The 17,320-nt window shown below is 33.6% G+C and overlaps 2 protein-coding genes and 1 non-coding gene across 3 annotated transcripts; 2 read left to right on the forward strand and 1 right to left on the reverse strand.

Annotated features, from left to right (window-relative positions):
- Nucleotides 1-53: 53 nt before the first annotated feature.
- On the forward strand, nucleotides 54-970 carry LOC120134465 (glucose-1-phosphate adenylyltransferase large subunit 1-like). The gene is made up of 4 exons (XM_039150903.1): nucleotides 54-179; nucleotides 273-379; nucleotides 472-532; nucleotides 634-970. Exons 1-4 carry the CDS (start codon nucleotides 69-71, stop codon nucleotides 733-735), a joined length of 381 nt encoding a protein of 126 aa, XP_039006834.1. The 5' UTR covers nucleotides 54-68; the 3' UTR covers nucleotides 736-970.
- An 8,415-nt stretch (nucleotides 971-9,385) lies between these two features.
- Nucleotides 9,386-9,457, forward strand: TRNAQ-CUG. The gene has a single exon. It is a non-coding gene; the product is annotated as a tRNA-Gln (tRNA).
- A 590-nt stretch (nucleotides 9,458-10,047) lies between these two features.
- On the reverse strand, nucleotides 10,048-14,659 carry LOC120134457 (probable LRR receptor-like serine/threonine-protein kinase At2g16250). Its single transcript, XM_039150898.1, has 4 exons — nucleotides 12,310-14,659; nucleotides 12,034-12,162; nucleotides 11,250-11,272; nucleotides 10,048-10,799 (listed from the first exon to the last, which is right to left on the reverse strand). The coding sequence occupies exons 1-4, from the start codon at nucleotides 14,268-14,270 to the stop codon at nucleotides 10,180-10,182; spliced, it is 2,733 nt and encodes a 910-aa protein (XP_039006829.1). The 5' UTR covers nucleotides 14,271-14,659; the 3' UTR covers nucleotides 10,048-10,179.
- Nucleotides 14,660-17,320: the final 2,661 nt, after the last annotated feature.

Genomic DNA, 17,320 nt, shown 5'->3' on the forward strand with positions numbered 1-17,320 from the left:
GTTGTGTAATTTTGGATTACAATTGTGACACTTCATTTTCTTCCATCTCATGATGTTTCAGTCTATTAATGAAGATTAAAGCTGCACTAATCTCTCATGGATGCTTCTTGCGAGAGTGTACCGTCCAACACTTGGTAATTGGTGAATGCTCCCGTTTGGACTCTGGCGTTGAGCTTCAGGTGAATTATCATTGTTTCCCGTTTAAACTAAATCGTTTGCCTTCAAAACTTTTTGGTTGGATTGATGATTGTTCAATTCCTTCCTATCCACAGGGCACAGTTATGCTGGGAACGGACTATTACCAAACTGAAACTGAAATTGCATCTCTACCAGCTGACGGTAAGGTCCCGATTGGAATGGGACACAATACCAAAATCAGATAACTTATTTAACATGTTGAACAAATTCCAACAGTTCAATGACATATCCGTGATCTCGTCTTTCCAAAACACATATCGTTTTCTCTGCCAGGAACTGCATTATCGACAAGAATTCTAAGATAGGAAACGATGTGATCATTGCCAACAAAGATGTAAGAATACTATCCTTATTCATTCATTCATGCCTTTCCATGTATCATCAAATAAAGCAGAGCATTTATAAGACATCGATAAACTGTTGTTTCTTTTGTAGGGTGTTGAAGAAGCGGATAGGCCGGACGAAGGATTTTATATCCGGTCGGGAATCACCATCATAGCAGAGAAGGCAACAATTAAAAATGGTACTGTTATATAGGCGGAACATAAATTACTTCCACGACAGCTCTGGGCTTGGAATTAGAAGGGGCACTATCGAAAGCTGTTACTGTCGGATGAGCTTCTGAAGGTGGCGTTAGCAGAGCATTTTGCCTCAGAAAAACAAAGCTGCAATGCTATCAATTACTTTTATGTAAATTGTTACTTGTTTTTTGCATTGTAAAGTAATAGATTCAATGTCAGTTGGAAAAATAAATCAGGTGGCTAAGCCCCTTGTTTCTGTAATATCTTTTGAGAAAATAATAAATGCTTAAAATTTTATTTCTTTAATGCTTTTAATGTTACTCTTTTGCTATCCGTGCATGACTATATATTTGTATAAGTTGATTGTTAGTGATGAGATAGAATTTCTTATCGGTAGTAATTATTCACAGATTGCGGGCGTTAATTTTTATTATTTTTAACAAAATGACAAACAATTTTAAAATAAATTAGAATTACTTTGAAATTTTTCAATACAATCCGACAAATTATACAATATTATGAAAATTATATAAAAATTTGTCAACCTACAACTAAAGCCCATACAATGCAATGGAAGCAATATTTGGTGACTTTGATAGCCTTCAAAAGCATTCAATTTTTTCAATTCCATGAAACATTAAAGGATAAGTAAAGAATCAAATCCTGCTTGATGGCTCGACCCAGCTAGACGAAATATGTTAACTCTTTTGCCACTTTATCCGGACTACCGAACAAACGTCAAATATCATGTGACCAAGAAGAAAAAACAATATCCACATAAAAGAACCAATATCATCAGGGAGTGACTGTTAAGTTAAAACATTCACTAAGAATCCAAAATCATACGAAGCATGGAAGGTCATCCACATTAAATCTCTAAAAAAATTAAATAGCCACAAATCCTTGTTGCGGAAGACGACTATCGGATAGAGCAAAATCGCAACTGATAATTTGAGAAAATAAAAAATGAAGATAAAAGAGACACAAAATTTACATGGAAAACCCCTAAATAATATAGGATAAAAACTACGGGCAACAGTAGAAGAATTTCACTATAAGAAAATAGGAATTACAACTTCTCTCGATCTACCAAGGAGAAAACAATGATAATTCTCTCTTGATAAATAGGAGAAAACAACTCTCAAGAAACTCTCTAAATTCTCTCTAATATTGGAAGAAAGCTAGAATGCTTTGGGATGGTTTTGAAGCTAAATGAGCTAGGGTATTTATAGTTGAAGCTTAAGGACTAATCTTAAAAATACTCTAAAGTTTAGTGACTAAAGTTTCTAATTTTTCCATTTAATTTTCAACCATTTCAGCTACCTAATTTTGAACCAAATTTGCAGCCAACATGGACCAAATTCAGCCACCCCATGCCGCCCCATTTGCTTGCTTTGACATTTCAACAATCTCCCACTTGAAGATTTGATTGGAACAATCATATCTTTACACCATTCTTTCTACCTTGTACCATCATGTTGTTTATGTCTCTGACAGGCCACAGGAGGATCGACACCAGATAAATTTATCAGCGTTGATCGTCTTCGTCGTGAAATTTGCTATGTTGTCTTTGGTATAGATCTTCTGCATATCTACCGTCCCTTCTTCTGCATATCTATCGTCCCTTCTTCCACCTTTTCACGAATGAAATGGTACTGAACTCGTATGTTCTTTGTCCTTGAATGAAATACTGGATTCCTTGCTAGATGCAAGGCGCTTTGACTGTCACAAAACAGAGAGACATACTCTTGATTGTGCCCAAGCTCCTCCAATAGCATCTTCAACCAAATTGCTTCTTTACTGGCTTGTGTAGCTGCTACATATTCTGCCTCTGTTGTGGATTTAGCCACAACTGACTGCAATTTTGAAACTCAGCTTACAGCTCCACCAGCAATTTTGAACAGATATCCTGTAGTAGATTTGCTTTTATCCAAATCCCCTACATAGTTAGAATCAACATACCCATTGATAAGTAAGTTTGATCCTCCGTAACATAATACAATATTTGAGGTCCCTTTGATGTATCTCAGGATCCTCTTTACTGTATTCCAATGCTCTTTTCCTGGATTCACCATGTACCGACTAACCATTCTCACTGCTTGTGCAATGTCTGGTCTTGTGCATATCATAGCGAACATTAAACTTCCCATTGCTGATGCATACGATACTCGAGACATCTTCATCCTCTCTTCTTCACTGCTAGGACTCATTCTGGAGGATAATTTGAAGTTAATAGGAAGAGGGGTAGAAATTGGCTTACAATCTTGCATGTTGAATCGTGACAAGATATTCTTCAAGTAATTCTTTTGTGAAAGCCAAATCTTCTTATTACTTCTGTCTCGGTGATTTTGCATCCCTAGAATCTTGTTTGTTGATCCCAAGTCCTTCATTTCAAATTCCCTAGCTAGTTGTGCCTTCAATTCTTCAATATGATCTTTGTTGGGTCTTACAACTAACATGTCATCCACGTACAACAGTAATATAACAAAATCGTTATCAACAGACCTCTTGAAATAAGCACAAGGGTTTGAATTAAGTCTGTTGTATCCAAGGCACATAATGAATTAATCAAATCTCTTATACCAACACCTCGGCGCCTACTTTAGATCGTACATAGATTTGTTCAACCTGCAAACCAAATTCTTCTTTTCTTTTTCTTCAAAACCTTTAGGATGAAGCATATAAATCTCTTCTTCAAGATTTCCATAAAGAAAAGTTGTTTTAACATCTAGTTGCTCTAGATGTAAGTTCAATGTAGCACACATTGCCAAAACTACTCGAACTGTTGTTAGTCAAACCACAAGAGAAAATATTTCATTGAAATCAATACCTTCTTTTTTAGCATATCCTTTGACCACCAGTCTTGCACGATACCTCTCAACTTGATCGTCACCATTTCGCTTGATTTTAAAGACCCATTTGTTACCAATTGGCTTCCTTCCTTGTAGTAGTGGCACAAGGTCCCATGTATTATTTTTATGAAGGGCTTCAATTTCTTCTTGCATCGCCATCATCCACAGTGAAGCATCTGAGTTGTTTATTGCCTCCTGATATGTTGATGGCTCACCGTCCTATGTTAAAAGGCAGTATGCAACATTTCCTTCTATAACATAATCTGAGTGCCAATTGGGACGTCTTCTCACACGATTTGATTGACGAGTTGTTGGAGCTTCAGAAATCTCTGGTTCTTGTTCATCATGTGCTGGTTCTGCTTCAGAAGAATCTCCTTGTTCAACCTCTTTTTTACATCTATCTGTGTAGTCTCTGACTTTTCAACGCTATCATCATCTTCTTTTCTTTGTAGTTTATCTTCTACAAAGATAACATCCCTGATGATGATCACTTTGCGGGCAGTGGGATCCCACAAGCGATACCCCTTTACACCATCAGCATACCCCAAGAATTTGCATTTCCTGGATTTTGGATCCAGCTTTGAAATTTCTTGGGAGTTGTGCATCACGTACACAATACTTCCAAATACATGGAGGTTTGAATAATCAGCTAGTTTACCAGTCCACATCTCCATTGGTGTCTTCAGCTCTATTGCAGTTGATGGAGCTCAATTCACCAAATAACAAGCGGTATTGACTGCTTTTGCCTAGAATGATTTTTCTAGGTCTGCATCCCTCAACATTACTCTTGTTCTTTCTAACAAGGTTCTGTTCATCCGCTCTGCCACTCCATTTTGTTGAGGAGTATTCGCCACTGTGAACTGTCTTTTGATGCCTTTTTTCCTGCAAAAGTCATCAAATTCTTCGCTTGTGTATTCCCCTCCATTATCTGTTCTGAAACACTTGATCTTGTTTCCGGAATCAAATTCCACCCATGATTTGAAGTTTCTGAAAGTTGAAAACACATCTGACTTCTTCTTAATAGGGTACACCCAACATCTTCTAGAGTAGTCATCAATAAATGAGACAAAGTATTTTGCTTCGCCTAGAGATGTAACTGGTGCTTGCCATACATCAGAGTGAACCAATTCTAGAACAATTTTGCCTCTAGAATTTGACGTCTTGAAATATTGAAAAGTATATAATTATCTTTAATATTCAAAATTAAATAGGTAACAAATACATTTTAATTTGACATATTCAAAGAATAATTATCCTACTACTATTCAAATTAAAAATATCTTTTAATTTGTAATATTTAAAAGTATAGTAAATTTAATTCAGAAGGTAGTACTTGTTTGAAAAAGAGTGAATTATAGATTTAATATGTAAATTAAATTTACGATACTTTTAAATATTACAAACCAAAAAGAATCGCTTGGATCAGTGACTTCTTCGTTAATGGTATCGTCGGTGGGAGTCATGGAATCATATGGTTGAATTAGCCATCTCAGACGGTGAATTCACACCATCCGAATCAAATCTTTTTTTTTTCCTCATCAACTAATCTTGCAAAAGATGGCAATATGGAAGAAGAAGAAAAATGGATTGGGAAAATAAGTTGAAAAAGAACTTAGTTAAGGAAGGTAGAGGGTTCAAATCTTCTTTTTCTTTCCTTATCAACTAATCTTACAAAAGACAACAACATGAAAGAAGAAGAGATTTGGAAATGGGTTGAAGAAGAACTTAGTTAAGGAAGGTGAAGGGTTCAAATCTTTTTCTTCTTCTTTTGATATGTGTGTTTCCTCATCAACTAATCTTGCAAAAGACACAGTATGGAAGAAGAAGAAGAGATTGTGAAAATAGGTTGAAGAAGAACATGGTTAGGGAAGGTGGAGGGTTGGACGAATCCAAAATCAGAAAGAGTAGAGGGTCGAGGTTGAGAATTAGGTTTTTTAATATTTTAATATTTATTATTATTTTAAAATATATTTTAAAATTAAATAATAATAATTTACCATGTCATAAAAAATTAAAAAAAATTCAAGTCATTGTTGAGTGATAAAAAAATAATGTATAAAATTTAAATTAAAAAAAATTAAAAGTACAATTAATAAAATAAAAGATTCAACTACTAAATTTGTCATTTATCCATTTAATATTCCAACGACCACAACGGGAGCTGAATCCATGACCTTCTGATCGGAAGTCAGACAAGCTAATCCACTGCGCTATGCAGTCCTTGGATGGACATGAAATTTGAAACCAATTAGCAAGCTAACTCTAGATTTGGGCCGCTGAATTATATTAAAAATAAAAAAAAGATGAAGGACTATAATTGAAGTCGATGACAATGTAAAAATATTTTGAAAACTTAATAAAGATATATCAATTTTGGAGATGGTTTTGTGGAGGCAATAGATCCTTAAGGTTAATAAAGATGGAGTTGTTGATTTTCTACTGATTTATCTGGTATAATATTGAAGATCAATATAGAACTAGAGAATAAATGTGATGTTTTCGAGAAGATTGAACGAAACTCGTTTGATGAACAGCTTCTGGCAGCCACTCAAACATCAGGAGATGCAGGGAACAAGTGGTTCCAAGGATGTTGTGAGGCAATTTCATCTTATCATCATACTGTTAACATCTTTTATTAAAATTATTTATTATTAGATAACTCACTAAATTTATAATCATTTGTAACTTATATGATTGCATGCATATATTAGTGATAAATTCAAATAAAAATGACGTTATTGAATAGATTAAGATTTTTAAATCTTAAAATATAGAAACAAAGGTAGACCAACAAGTAGCAATAGTTTCACACAGATAAGATGTGTTAGAAAGACCATCTAAGCTAATCACAGATTATTATTGATCTCCTTTTTCCTTGGCTTTCTCTTTTCTCAGTTAATCACAAATTATTAGCTCCTAATCCACACAAATAAGATATGTTAGCAACACCATCTAAGTTAGTCCATGGGAAATACGGAGGACTTATTTCGCAAAGGGGGGAAATGTTTATTACAGTAGTCGTCTTCGAAAGTTACGGGTAGTGCCTTGGTAGGTACGAACCAGCAAACCTACTCCTAACCCGATTCCAACAGACACTAAGGCATTGAACCAAGACAGCTCCCCTTCTTCCCCATCAAAATACTCCACCCCTGAATACATATAGCTGTGTTCTTCACCTTCTGATTTATGATTCAAGCAATCTGGTATCTGTAAAAACAAAAAGGAGAGAAATACATAATGTTAAGTCAGACGTACATTGTTGTGATTCAAGTACATGGTTGGCACTTGCAAAGTCACTACGTATAAAACCCTTCATTGTTATTTTTTTTGGTACAAAAGAAGGTCAGGACCGGGAATAGATAACGGGATGCTCGGTTCAAACTCTAGCATCAATTGGATTAATCTCAGGTTCAAAAGTGTAGAGGGAAGACATAACAACTCCAATATAGATATAATAGTTGAATTATTGAGTATCAAACTAGCATCCAGGTCAGTTGCTAAACTGGTATGTTGGTGCAACTATAGTCCGAGTCTCTTGTGTCTTTAGCTTTCAACCAATTAACAAATCTTCATGCCAAATTATCACTACTCAGGGATGTTTGAGGCTCAGAGGATAGCTCGAAGAAGCAACGACAATACGGCAGAACAAATTCTACCCGAACCTTTAAGCTGTAAACAGCATGATAATTTTTTAATGAGATTGACCTCAACATGATATCCGGACCTTCTCTACATTTTCAAAGGCAATTATACAGATCTAAAATAACAGAATGTGAAGGCATTGAACAAAGGATTACTGACATAGGAAATAAGATAGATGTATGCAAGTACTACCTTTTGAATTAAAAGTATGTACTTATCAATTGAACTAAAGGTATGATTGATTCTCAGTAAGGAGTTTCGTTAGACAATGAACAATATAGGGTACAGTTTAGAGCATGTGATGAATGGCTAGGATAACATATCAGTTGAGCAGCGAAGGGGGCAACGGTGAGATTTCTTTTGAAGAACTTGAAATTTAAGGATCCGTTTGTTTTACTGAAAACATTTTCCATAAAATGTTTTCCGTAAAATGAATTACATCTTCTGGAAAATGTTTTATGGTGTTTGGAAGATGTTGTGTAAACCATTTTTCATTAGTTGATAATTTTTTTAGAAATTATTTATTGCAAATATAAAATATAATAAAATAATATTATTTATTATAAAAACTTAATATTATTATTTTAAAAATATTAGAATAATTTATTGAAATAAGCCAATATTATTATTAAAATATTATTTCTATAATTTTATATATAAAAATATTAACTCTATTATATTCTGTTAAAATAAAAAATGATAAATTATATTGAATATCTATAAAAATAAAAATATTATATTATATTTTAAAAATATTAATAAATATATTTTAAGGAATTTTATAATATTATTAGACTATTATATTAATATTAAATACATAAATAAAAGTATTCACTATTAATAATTCAATAATATTATTTTTAAGAAATTAATAAATAATATAACTTTTATTAATAATTTATTATATATTATTAAAATAATAATATAATAGTATCATATATTATTATAATATAATTGAGTATATTATTATTATATTATATTATTAAAAATATTAATAAATATATTTTAAATATGTTAATAATTAATATTTTATTAAAATGATACTAAAATATCATATTAATATTAAATTTATAAAATAATATTATTTTGAGTATTTGTGTTTTAAAGTGAAAAGTTTGAAAAATGATTTACGGAAAATTAAATCATAAGGCATTTTTTAGAAAATGCAAATAAAATTCTGTTGACTAAAAAAAAGAAAAAATATTTTACATTGACCAATATATTTTCTTCCAACTAAATATAAAAAAGATCGGAAAAGGTTTTACGTAACCTAAATGTTCACGAATAAATACCTGCAAAGGGCTAACTTCTTTATGATCTTCAGTTGCGTCATACTCTGGTATCGAGTCCAATATCCCTTCCATTTGCTTCTTCCTTGCACTAGGATGTAAAGTTCTAGTTAATATAATTGGACTGCCTGAGAATGACCCAGCAACGTAGACCTCAAAAGTTCAGATTATTATATATTTCATGAGATCTTTTAATGGCAAAAGTTTTCAAAAAGTTAAATAAATTAATAGCACGAGTATGTCTATATTTATAAAGTTATTTTTATATAATGTTGAGACTTGAGATTGTGCTTTTTTAAAAAAAGAAAAATTAATCAAATAAGAAAAAGCTGCATCTGAAAATACGAAGACCAAATTAATGTCAACTACATTGTAAGCGCTACATCACACCATTCAATATAGTAAATTTGAGCTAAACTCAAAAAAATCAATTTAATTTAAAGTTAAAAAACGGTTGAAGTAAACGTAACAAAAAATGTTATAAAATTATATATATTTTAAATGAGGCGTAACCTAAAATGTTACAAATATCATGAAGAATACAACATTTTAGACTACATTCAATTTAAAATATTTTATTTTTTTATAACATTTTCGATTACATTTATTTCCGTCGTTTTTTAACATTAAATTATTAGATTTTTATGGGAGCTTAAGCATTACCTTATTATATATAACCCTATTAATCAAAGATAGACGGAGGGTTGTTTGTTTTGTTGGTAGTGGTGGCCGTCTGACAATGGAGGTAGTGGCCGGAGGATGGTGTCAGGTGATGGGTAGTGGGATGGTTAAGGTGAGTAGTGGTCGTGGAGGGAGGAGGAGGCGGTGGAGTGTAATAAGTAATTTGTAGTTATTTATAAAAATTGCAAACGGTAAGCCAAAGGGTTCCATGGTCTAGTGGTCAGGACATTGGACTCTGAATCCAGTAACCCGAGTTCAAATCTCGGCGGAACCTATATTTTATTGCAATTTTTTCCATATAGAAATTTATCTATTAATGGCTTTAGTCCCTCTAATATACTTAAGTTTGACATTTAACCCTTCTCTTTTAATCTAGTAAAATTTGATCTTCATCACACTATCATAACAATGTGAAAATTCACTTCCATTGCCCTCTTTGTCTAAAATTCCATTTTGTATATGTAAGTTTTCCCACCAAACTTGTCTGCAATTTTGAGATGACCAAATTCAAAGGACAACGAATACTTTATGGATACACGCATATACTATAACACACGACTCGCACCAAACATTGCCACTCTTTCTCAGCTACTTCTATATTTCCCAATTGAAATGCCCAAAAGAATCTCTTGTTGATTGTCATGTCAGTTTTTTCCTGAACAGCTGAAACTCTTATCTGAATGAAGCAATCCTAGACAATTACAATTTACATTTCACAAAAGGACCACAAACACATGCTCAAATCACATAAAAATCGTAGCTTGCTTTTACCCTGAAACAAGCTGTCAAAAAAAATCGAACCAACTACTTGTCAATGGCGCCCCTATCACAATGTCCACGGGACCGACGGAGCCCTTCCGATGCGATGCAAAATATCACCTTGGAAATCCTATTTACCTATGAAGAGCTTCATCGGGTGCTCAACCAAAGCAGGCACTCCAATGGGAAGCCTGTCGTCTTATTATGAAAGAATTGTAAACAAATTTAACCTCTCTGCTAGTAGTGATCCTGCCGTTCTATATCTTGTTGTGGTTCAGGTTGCTCCGGGCATATCTCCCTTGAATGCCGTCTACGTGAGGATGAATGGTCACCTCCACCATTCTGAGCGCTTCCCTGCGAACCCGTTGTAACTGAGTGCTTGAAACTACTTCCCCCTTCAGCTCTAGTAGTGGAGGCTGCAGGATTAATAGCTACGTTCAAAGAGCTTTGACGCCAGCTACCAAAAACAGAAGCATTCCATGATCCTCTAGACGAGGTTGTTCTAAGCCTTGCTGAACTTGAAGTATCTTCCCTAACCACCCTCAAAGGATTTTCCAAAGCTTTGAGAATATATCTCATCGGTGGCCGTCTTGAAGGTTTCGAATTAAGACAAGACCTCGCAACAATGGCCATGGCCCAAACTTCCTCCAACAGATCGTCATCCACAAGAAGAGATGGGTCCAAAATTTTAGTCACAAGTTCCTTTTCATATATACTGATGCATGGTAGTGTTTGTTCTAACCATTCCTTCATCTGGGCATCACTCGATACACCGATGTCCATCTTACCGGTTACCAACCCAAGTAAAACTTTCCCGAAGCAGTAAACATCGTAGGCACATATTGCTGTAGACGAACCTGCCCGTTGTACAAAATAAAAAGAAATTCAGAAAAGCTTTCAGATTTGATGAAAAGAGTTGTAAAGGTAATTCTACACTCTTAAGCTTTGCTCGTCTTTGGAAATCACCCTGTTAGGTAAGGTCAGGCAAATTTACGAAGATTATCCATGTACATCTTTTTGGTCCTAGAATGAGTAATTATGTATTTATTCGGTAATTCTAACTGAGTAAGCATATCAAAACAATACGCTGCCGATCTAATAAAAAGTGGGGGCGTGAGGAAGGAAAGAGTGGTTGATTTTTGTGGTAGAATGATAGCCAGACGCGAACCTAGAATGAAACTGGTTGCTTATTAGTAAAACGGGCTAATACATGCAATGACCATGTTGGAGCTAAAGTGCAATGTATTCGGAGATAACAACTGAGAAATAAATATTCGCGAATTTTTACAAGCGAAATGTGCACATACCTAAAGAACCTTGTTCAGATGACCTGCACGCAACAAAGAATAGAACCACATTACAACCTTCATCAATTAAACAAGCATAGAAAGCAATAAATACAACTCGGACATTTCGTTTGAAACGGTAATAAAATCCATGAAGAGGAAATGAAGACGGAAAAGTTTTAAATGCTATTTGCTAATTACTTCTCGATGCATATGTGCCTGGAAATGGCATTGCTACAGATTGAAACATCTCAATACGCATGTATTATTGATCCATATCAAAACATAACATTTTTATTTAACATGTAAATGCCAGAACTCTACTGCATCAGATATTAAAACCCGAACTTGGGTTTATCCTTTCGAGTCAAGGAAACACGCTTGTGTGCAGAAAAATATGCAGGGGAAAAGAAAGAAGTAAATCTCAGAACCAAGCAAGTAAGAAACATAGGTGGACTTAAGTGTCTAAAAGCTCATTCATGAGACCGTGTTCTATTAGTCCGTTGTTTCTAGCTAAAACATAGAACAACGTAGAAGTACCACACTGTTGAATTATATTCTCCATCCGAAAACTATGAGACATTTTAATCCTCAGCTTCGTTTAGCTAAAAAAATTAAGTGCGGGAAGCCAGGGGGATTTCAATAAAAAATTGCATAAGAAAGAAGCCAAAAAAGTGATATATCACAATCAACATGCAAGAACTCGTTCAACTAACATATTAGGTGATCTACAAATATTCATCTATGTATATAATTCACATTCTGAGAACATCTATAAATATATACAATTGTACAGAATACTCACTGTGGCAACCGCAGTAATTGTGTGATTCTGTTTTGATGACCATCACCTTCATGAGCGCAGACCTCGCTCAGGCTCCCCATTCTAACTTCAAATTTATCATCGAGAAGTATACTGCTAGCTTGAACATCTCTTTAACAATAAAAAGAAAACATGTCACTGCAAGTATTTTTCAGTTTCTCGATATTCCATTCACAAAGAAGTTATGATATGCATAAGAAAAGCATCATGCAGCAACCGAAGGCAGTTTAAGCATAAAACGAGAAGCTGCAAAAATACCTGTGGACAAGAGGTGGTGTGCATTCGTGATGCAGATAAGATAGGCCTTCTGCGGCTCCTATAGCAATTTTCAATCTTGTTATCCAATCTAATGACTGTAAACTATCATCCTCCGGATTGTTTTTCCTGTACAACGAACTTGACAAGTCCCCATTTGGCATATATTTATAAACCAAGAATTTCTCATTCTCTCTCTCTAAACAATGTCCCAATAGAGGAACAATTCGTGGATGTGAAACTTTACTAAGGAACTCCAATTCCGAAAGGTACACTTCCTTTTTAATTGACTGCAAATCAATCCTTTTGATGACAACAGGAAGCCCGCCTTCTAAGATACCCCTGAAGAGATCACCAGAATGACCGTGCTTGATGAGGTTTGCATCATTAAAATCACCAGTGGCTTCAAGAAGTTGCTGGTAGGTAAATAGATCACCTAGACTCGAAAAATTAATTTCGACTCCCGGTGAAGGAGGTGCTTGTCTAGCAGGAACCGCTCCCATGTCAACTCCTCTATGATTCCTTGTGCTCCTCCTTTTAAGGACACATTGGACCAGCAATAGCAACAGGATTAGTAGCGCAACAAGCCCAGATCCTCCCAAGACAGCAGCCAATATTATTGTCCTTCTGTTGCTGCTTCCTCTTTCAGATGCTGGAGGTTCTGTGGAATTTGGGCGTCCGAAATTATCAAAACTCAGGCCCCTCTCAGCATAGAATGTTACACATTGCATTAAAGTCCTCTGGCTTGACACATTTTGGAGACAGTTAGTACTAAGAAACACATTGTCCTGCACATAGTCCGGAACCATGCCTTCAAAATAGTTTCCAGACAAGTCAATAGACCTAAACCTTCGAAGTACAGTTGTGAGACCTCCATAAAACTTGTTCTGTGAAATGTTAAGTACTGCAGCAGTGGCATTATCATTCAAAGTAGAATTAGGCAGCTGTCCTGTAAAATTATTCTGAGAGATATCGAGCAGGTTCAGCTCACGTATTGACCATAATACTTCAGGAACAGTGCCATTGAAACTATTGTTTGTCAGAACTATAACTTGCAACTGACTTGGGGCAGGGAACAACTCGGCCGGCAGAGACCCTATGAGACCATTGTTCCCCAGGACCATTCTCCGCAAATTCCTTAGCCCTCTAAGATCTGGTGGCACTGATCCTGACAAACCATTGCTTCTGAGATCAAGGTCAACCAAGCTATCAAGGTTCCCGAGTTGTGCAGGTATTGAAGACGTTAAAAGATTGCTTGAAAGATTCAGACTTTGTAGCTTTGAAAGCGATCCAATGCCAGAAGGAATTGACCCCGTTAAGTTATTCGAGGAAATGTCAAGTCTTGTTAAATTCCTTAGTGAAAAAAGTGATGATGGAATAGATCCAGTGAGCAAATTCTTGGAAAGATCAAGACGTAAAAGGCTTAACAACCGACCCAAAGTCGAAGGAATCTGTCCGGTCAGCCTATTATCGGACAAGTATAGACTAGTTAAATTAGTCAAATTACCAATACTCAAAGGTATAACACCTGAGACATTACAAGACCTGAGATCCAACACTTGCAATGTCAACAGCCTTTGGCCAAACCAATCTGGGATAGAACCAGGAAGCAAGAATCTAGAGGCATTGAAGGAAACCAAACGAGTAAAATTCGCGAGCGAATCCACGGCGAACTGCGGGTTTTGTCTGCCAACCCTTGTTCTTCTAAACCCGGAAATGTTAATGGAAGTAACACTGCCATTCTCACATGTAATACCGTTCCAAGTGGTACAAGGGTCGACTTTTCTAGGCCAGTCTCTGCTTCTAAGCCCCAAAGAGGATCTGAGTTCAAACAAAGCAGTAAACTCAATGCCTGAACTCAGCCGCCGCTGCTGCTGCACTTGTTGCTCAAATGTAAACTGAAATAACAGCAACAACAAGAGATGTAACAAAGCTACTACTCCTATGCTACGCTGATCCACCATGGCTCATGGAGTCTATCCCCCAATCATCAAAGCATTCTAATTTCTTCTCTTTTTCTGCCCCTTTCTCTCTACTCTTAATACATGAAATGAAAATTTGACCCCAAAAACCCCACTTTTAAAGGAACAAAGAAAGAGGCAGCTACTTTCTTTCTCTTTTTGAAGCCTCAAACCCTCCAAAGAAAAAAGAATTGTCTAGAAAAAGCTCTTACGTTGATGCACCAAAGCTCTAATTTTTTTTAGAAGAAAATTCTTCAAAACTGTTGGTAACCAATCTGTATCAACTTCTCCTCCTTCTTGGCTGTCTTTTTTTGCTCTCTCTACCTACTTTTTGTTCTCTCTCTCTAAATCCTTCAGTTGACAAAAGGGCGGTAAGAGACAGAAAAGAAGGGGAGAAAAGTTGTATTAATAAATAAAAAGTACTAATGTTGATTTAATTAATCAATAATTCTAGAGGTAGGAGAAGGAGGCCGGTCAAAAACTCAAGTGATGCACTTTTCACTCTATCTCTTTCCCTTTCCTTGCTCCACCAAAAAAAATTGATTGAGGTAAATATATATAAATATATTACAGTGGGGTAAAATTTAAACTGGAGGCATTTTGATTATGGTCTGAAAACAGAGACAATTACGGTGCCGGTACGAGTTTTGTCTGAACTCCGGCATCCCGACTAAGCTTTAGAAAGAACAAACAAAACTTACAGCACTGCCCTATATTGTCTTCAGGGGCTTCTCTTGTTTCTTTGTTTAGGATTTAGTTTATGTTGTTTTGTTTTTGTTGTTGTTTTGTGTTTTAATTTAAAATTCATCCTAATAAAAGAAAAACTCGATTATGTAAGTTAATTAATTAGTTATTATGAGAATACCCGGTATTTGTAGATATCAGATATCATTTAAATAATTATCATTAATAATAATTAAATGAGAATATATTTTCAAATAGAACAGTCTATTCAAAATAAGATTATTTTATTAAGACAATGAATTGTTATTAATATACTCCATTGAATCTAATAAAAATACATAATTATATAAAGCATTAATATAATCGGTTTGATTGGAAAAAAATTAAAATTGAAACAACCGATTAATTTGTTATTCTTATAAATTAATTGAGTGCTTTAAGTTTAATCAAATCAAAATGATATCATTTGATTTTATCTTAAATTCATAATTGATTATTTATCGGCACAATTAATTTAATTACATGCAAATTCATTTTTATTATTATAATTGATTTGATCAAATTTTTACTTATTAAATCAATTTAAAAACCGAATTTATTGCACCGTGGGTGCTCCGTTGGGTTTATTGAAGCAAAAGATGACTTTGCTTCCCTTATTCAAACACTTAGGCCACCCAATTTGTTTTCAAGTTCAACACTTTTGTTGGCTTTTCCTAGGGTAAGAATATGAATAAAAAATTAAAAATAGATCCTAAATCTCCAATTTTTGTAATAAATGAATTTATGATTATTGTGGAGGTAATAGGTATGTGTAGAGTAGGGGTATGTAAAAAGATTTGATCAGTTGGTACATTAATCCGATTTGAAAATTTAAATATTTGATTTATTTTTTGATTTTTGAATAATTTAGATCGGATATCTTAAAAAATTAAGATAAATCATGCATTTAATATCTAAACTACCAGTTTTGATTCGTTTTAGTACATATACTTTAATTTTTTTCAAAATCATATCTACTTTAGTTTTTGTTTTATTTTAATACCCCGTCATTAAGTTAAAAAAATGAAAGTCTAGGTTTCAAAACATGTTTAGTATCTAAATCATATTTAAGTTTTGATTTTTTTTTAAAAAAAAATTTAGGTAATAAAACATATCAAAACTAATAGTTTATGTACTAAGCACATTAAGTTTTTAATGGCGGGTATTAAAATGAAACAAAAAATAAACTTTGAGTATGGTTTTGAAAAAATTAAAAATTTAGGTACTAAAACGGACCAAAATTGATAATTTATTTAATAAATGATTAATTTACCCAAAATTTATGATAATCGGATAAATTTTAATTTAAAAAATCCAAAAAAAAATTAGGCTTTTAAACTTTGTATACCCTTTAACCCAATAAATGAGTATGTCGCTAACTCATTAAAGCTCTAACCAATAAAAATTATGATTTTAAATTATTTATTGTGTGTGAGTAGTTAAATATATATATATATAATATAGTAGAGATATCGAATAAGTTACATTAACCCACAAAAAATAAAATTTAAAATTAATTTTTTGTCAAATTTAATTTTATATTTGGATATGGATATTTTATCCAAAAATTTAGATATATGATTATTCCGGATCGAATACATATCACTATTTTATGTGTCCAAATTTTTTGATATTTCAATTTTCGGATCGGATCCGATATCTAAATTTGCACACCATAACTTAGAGTATTACTTTTTAATTTTGAATTATTAGAGTGGTTTGAATTGTTCCCGTCAATTCAAATTAATAGTTTGAACTTTGAATTTAACTAAAAATTTGAATATTAAAGCCACGTTAAATTTGGTATTTAGCTTTAGTTAAGTATTTGATAGTTTTATAATTTGGTCTTACTTGTTCCTTATATTACTCTATTTTAAGTCTATTTTAATTAAATTTGAACCACATGCTCTAAGAATGCATGTGAAACTTCAAGTTCTCTTTTTGATAATAAATTTACCTATTTATAATTTATTCTCTCAATTTCATATTTTATTCAATTTGATCTCCCTAATGCAACTATTTATAAATTATTTCTTTCCATTAATTTAATTTTTAAAACGGTTTTCTTGCTGTAAATATTTTTTTTATTAATCACAACTATAATTTCTGTTGATTATTTAAATCTAAATTTACTACAGCTGTAATCCATGTATGATTTGAAACATTTAATCATAAAATTTGGTAGTTACAGCAATTATTAATACATTTATTTTTGCGGCATAAATTCAGCCTTAATGTGAAGCTAATTATTTATTTTCTCCTGAATTCAACCTATAAATATCAAGGATATCAGCATTGTCAGATCACCAACATGTTTTGTTTACTTTTTA

The sequence above is a fragment of the Hibiscus syriacus genome, unplaced genomic scaffold (assembly GCF_006381635.1).
Source record: "Hibiscus syriacus cultivar Baekdansim isolate YM2019G1 unplaced genomic scaffold, ASM638163v2 tig00110597_pilon, whole genome shotgun sequence".
NCBI classification, from domain to species: domain Eukaryota; kingdom Viridiplantae; phylum Streptophyta; class Magnoliopsida; order Malvales; family Malvaceae; genus Hibiscus; species Hibiscus syriacus.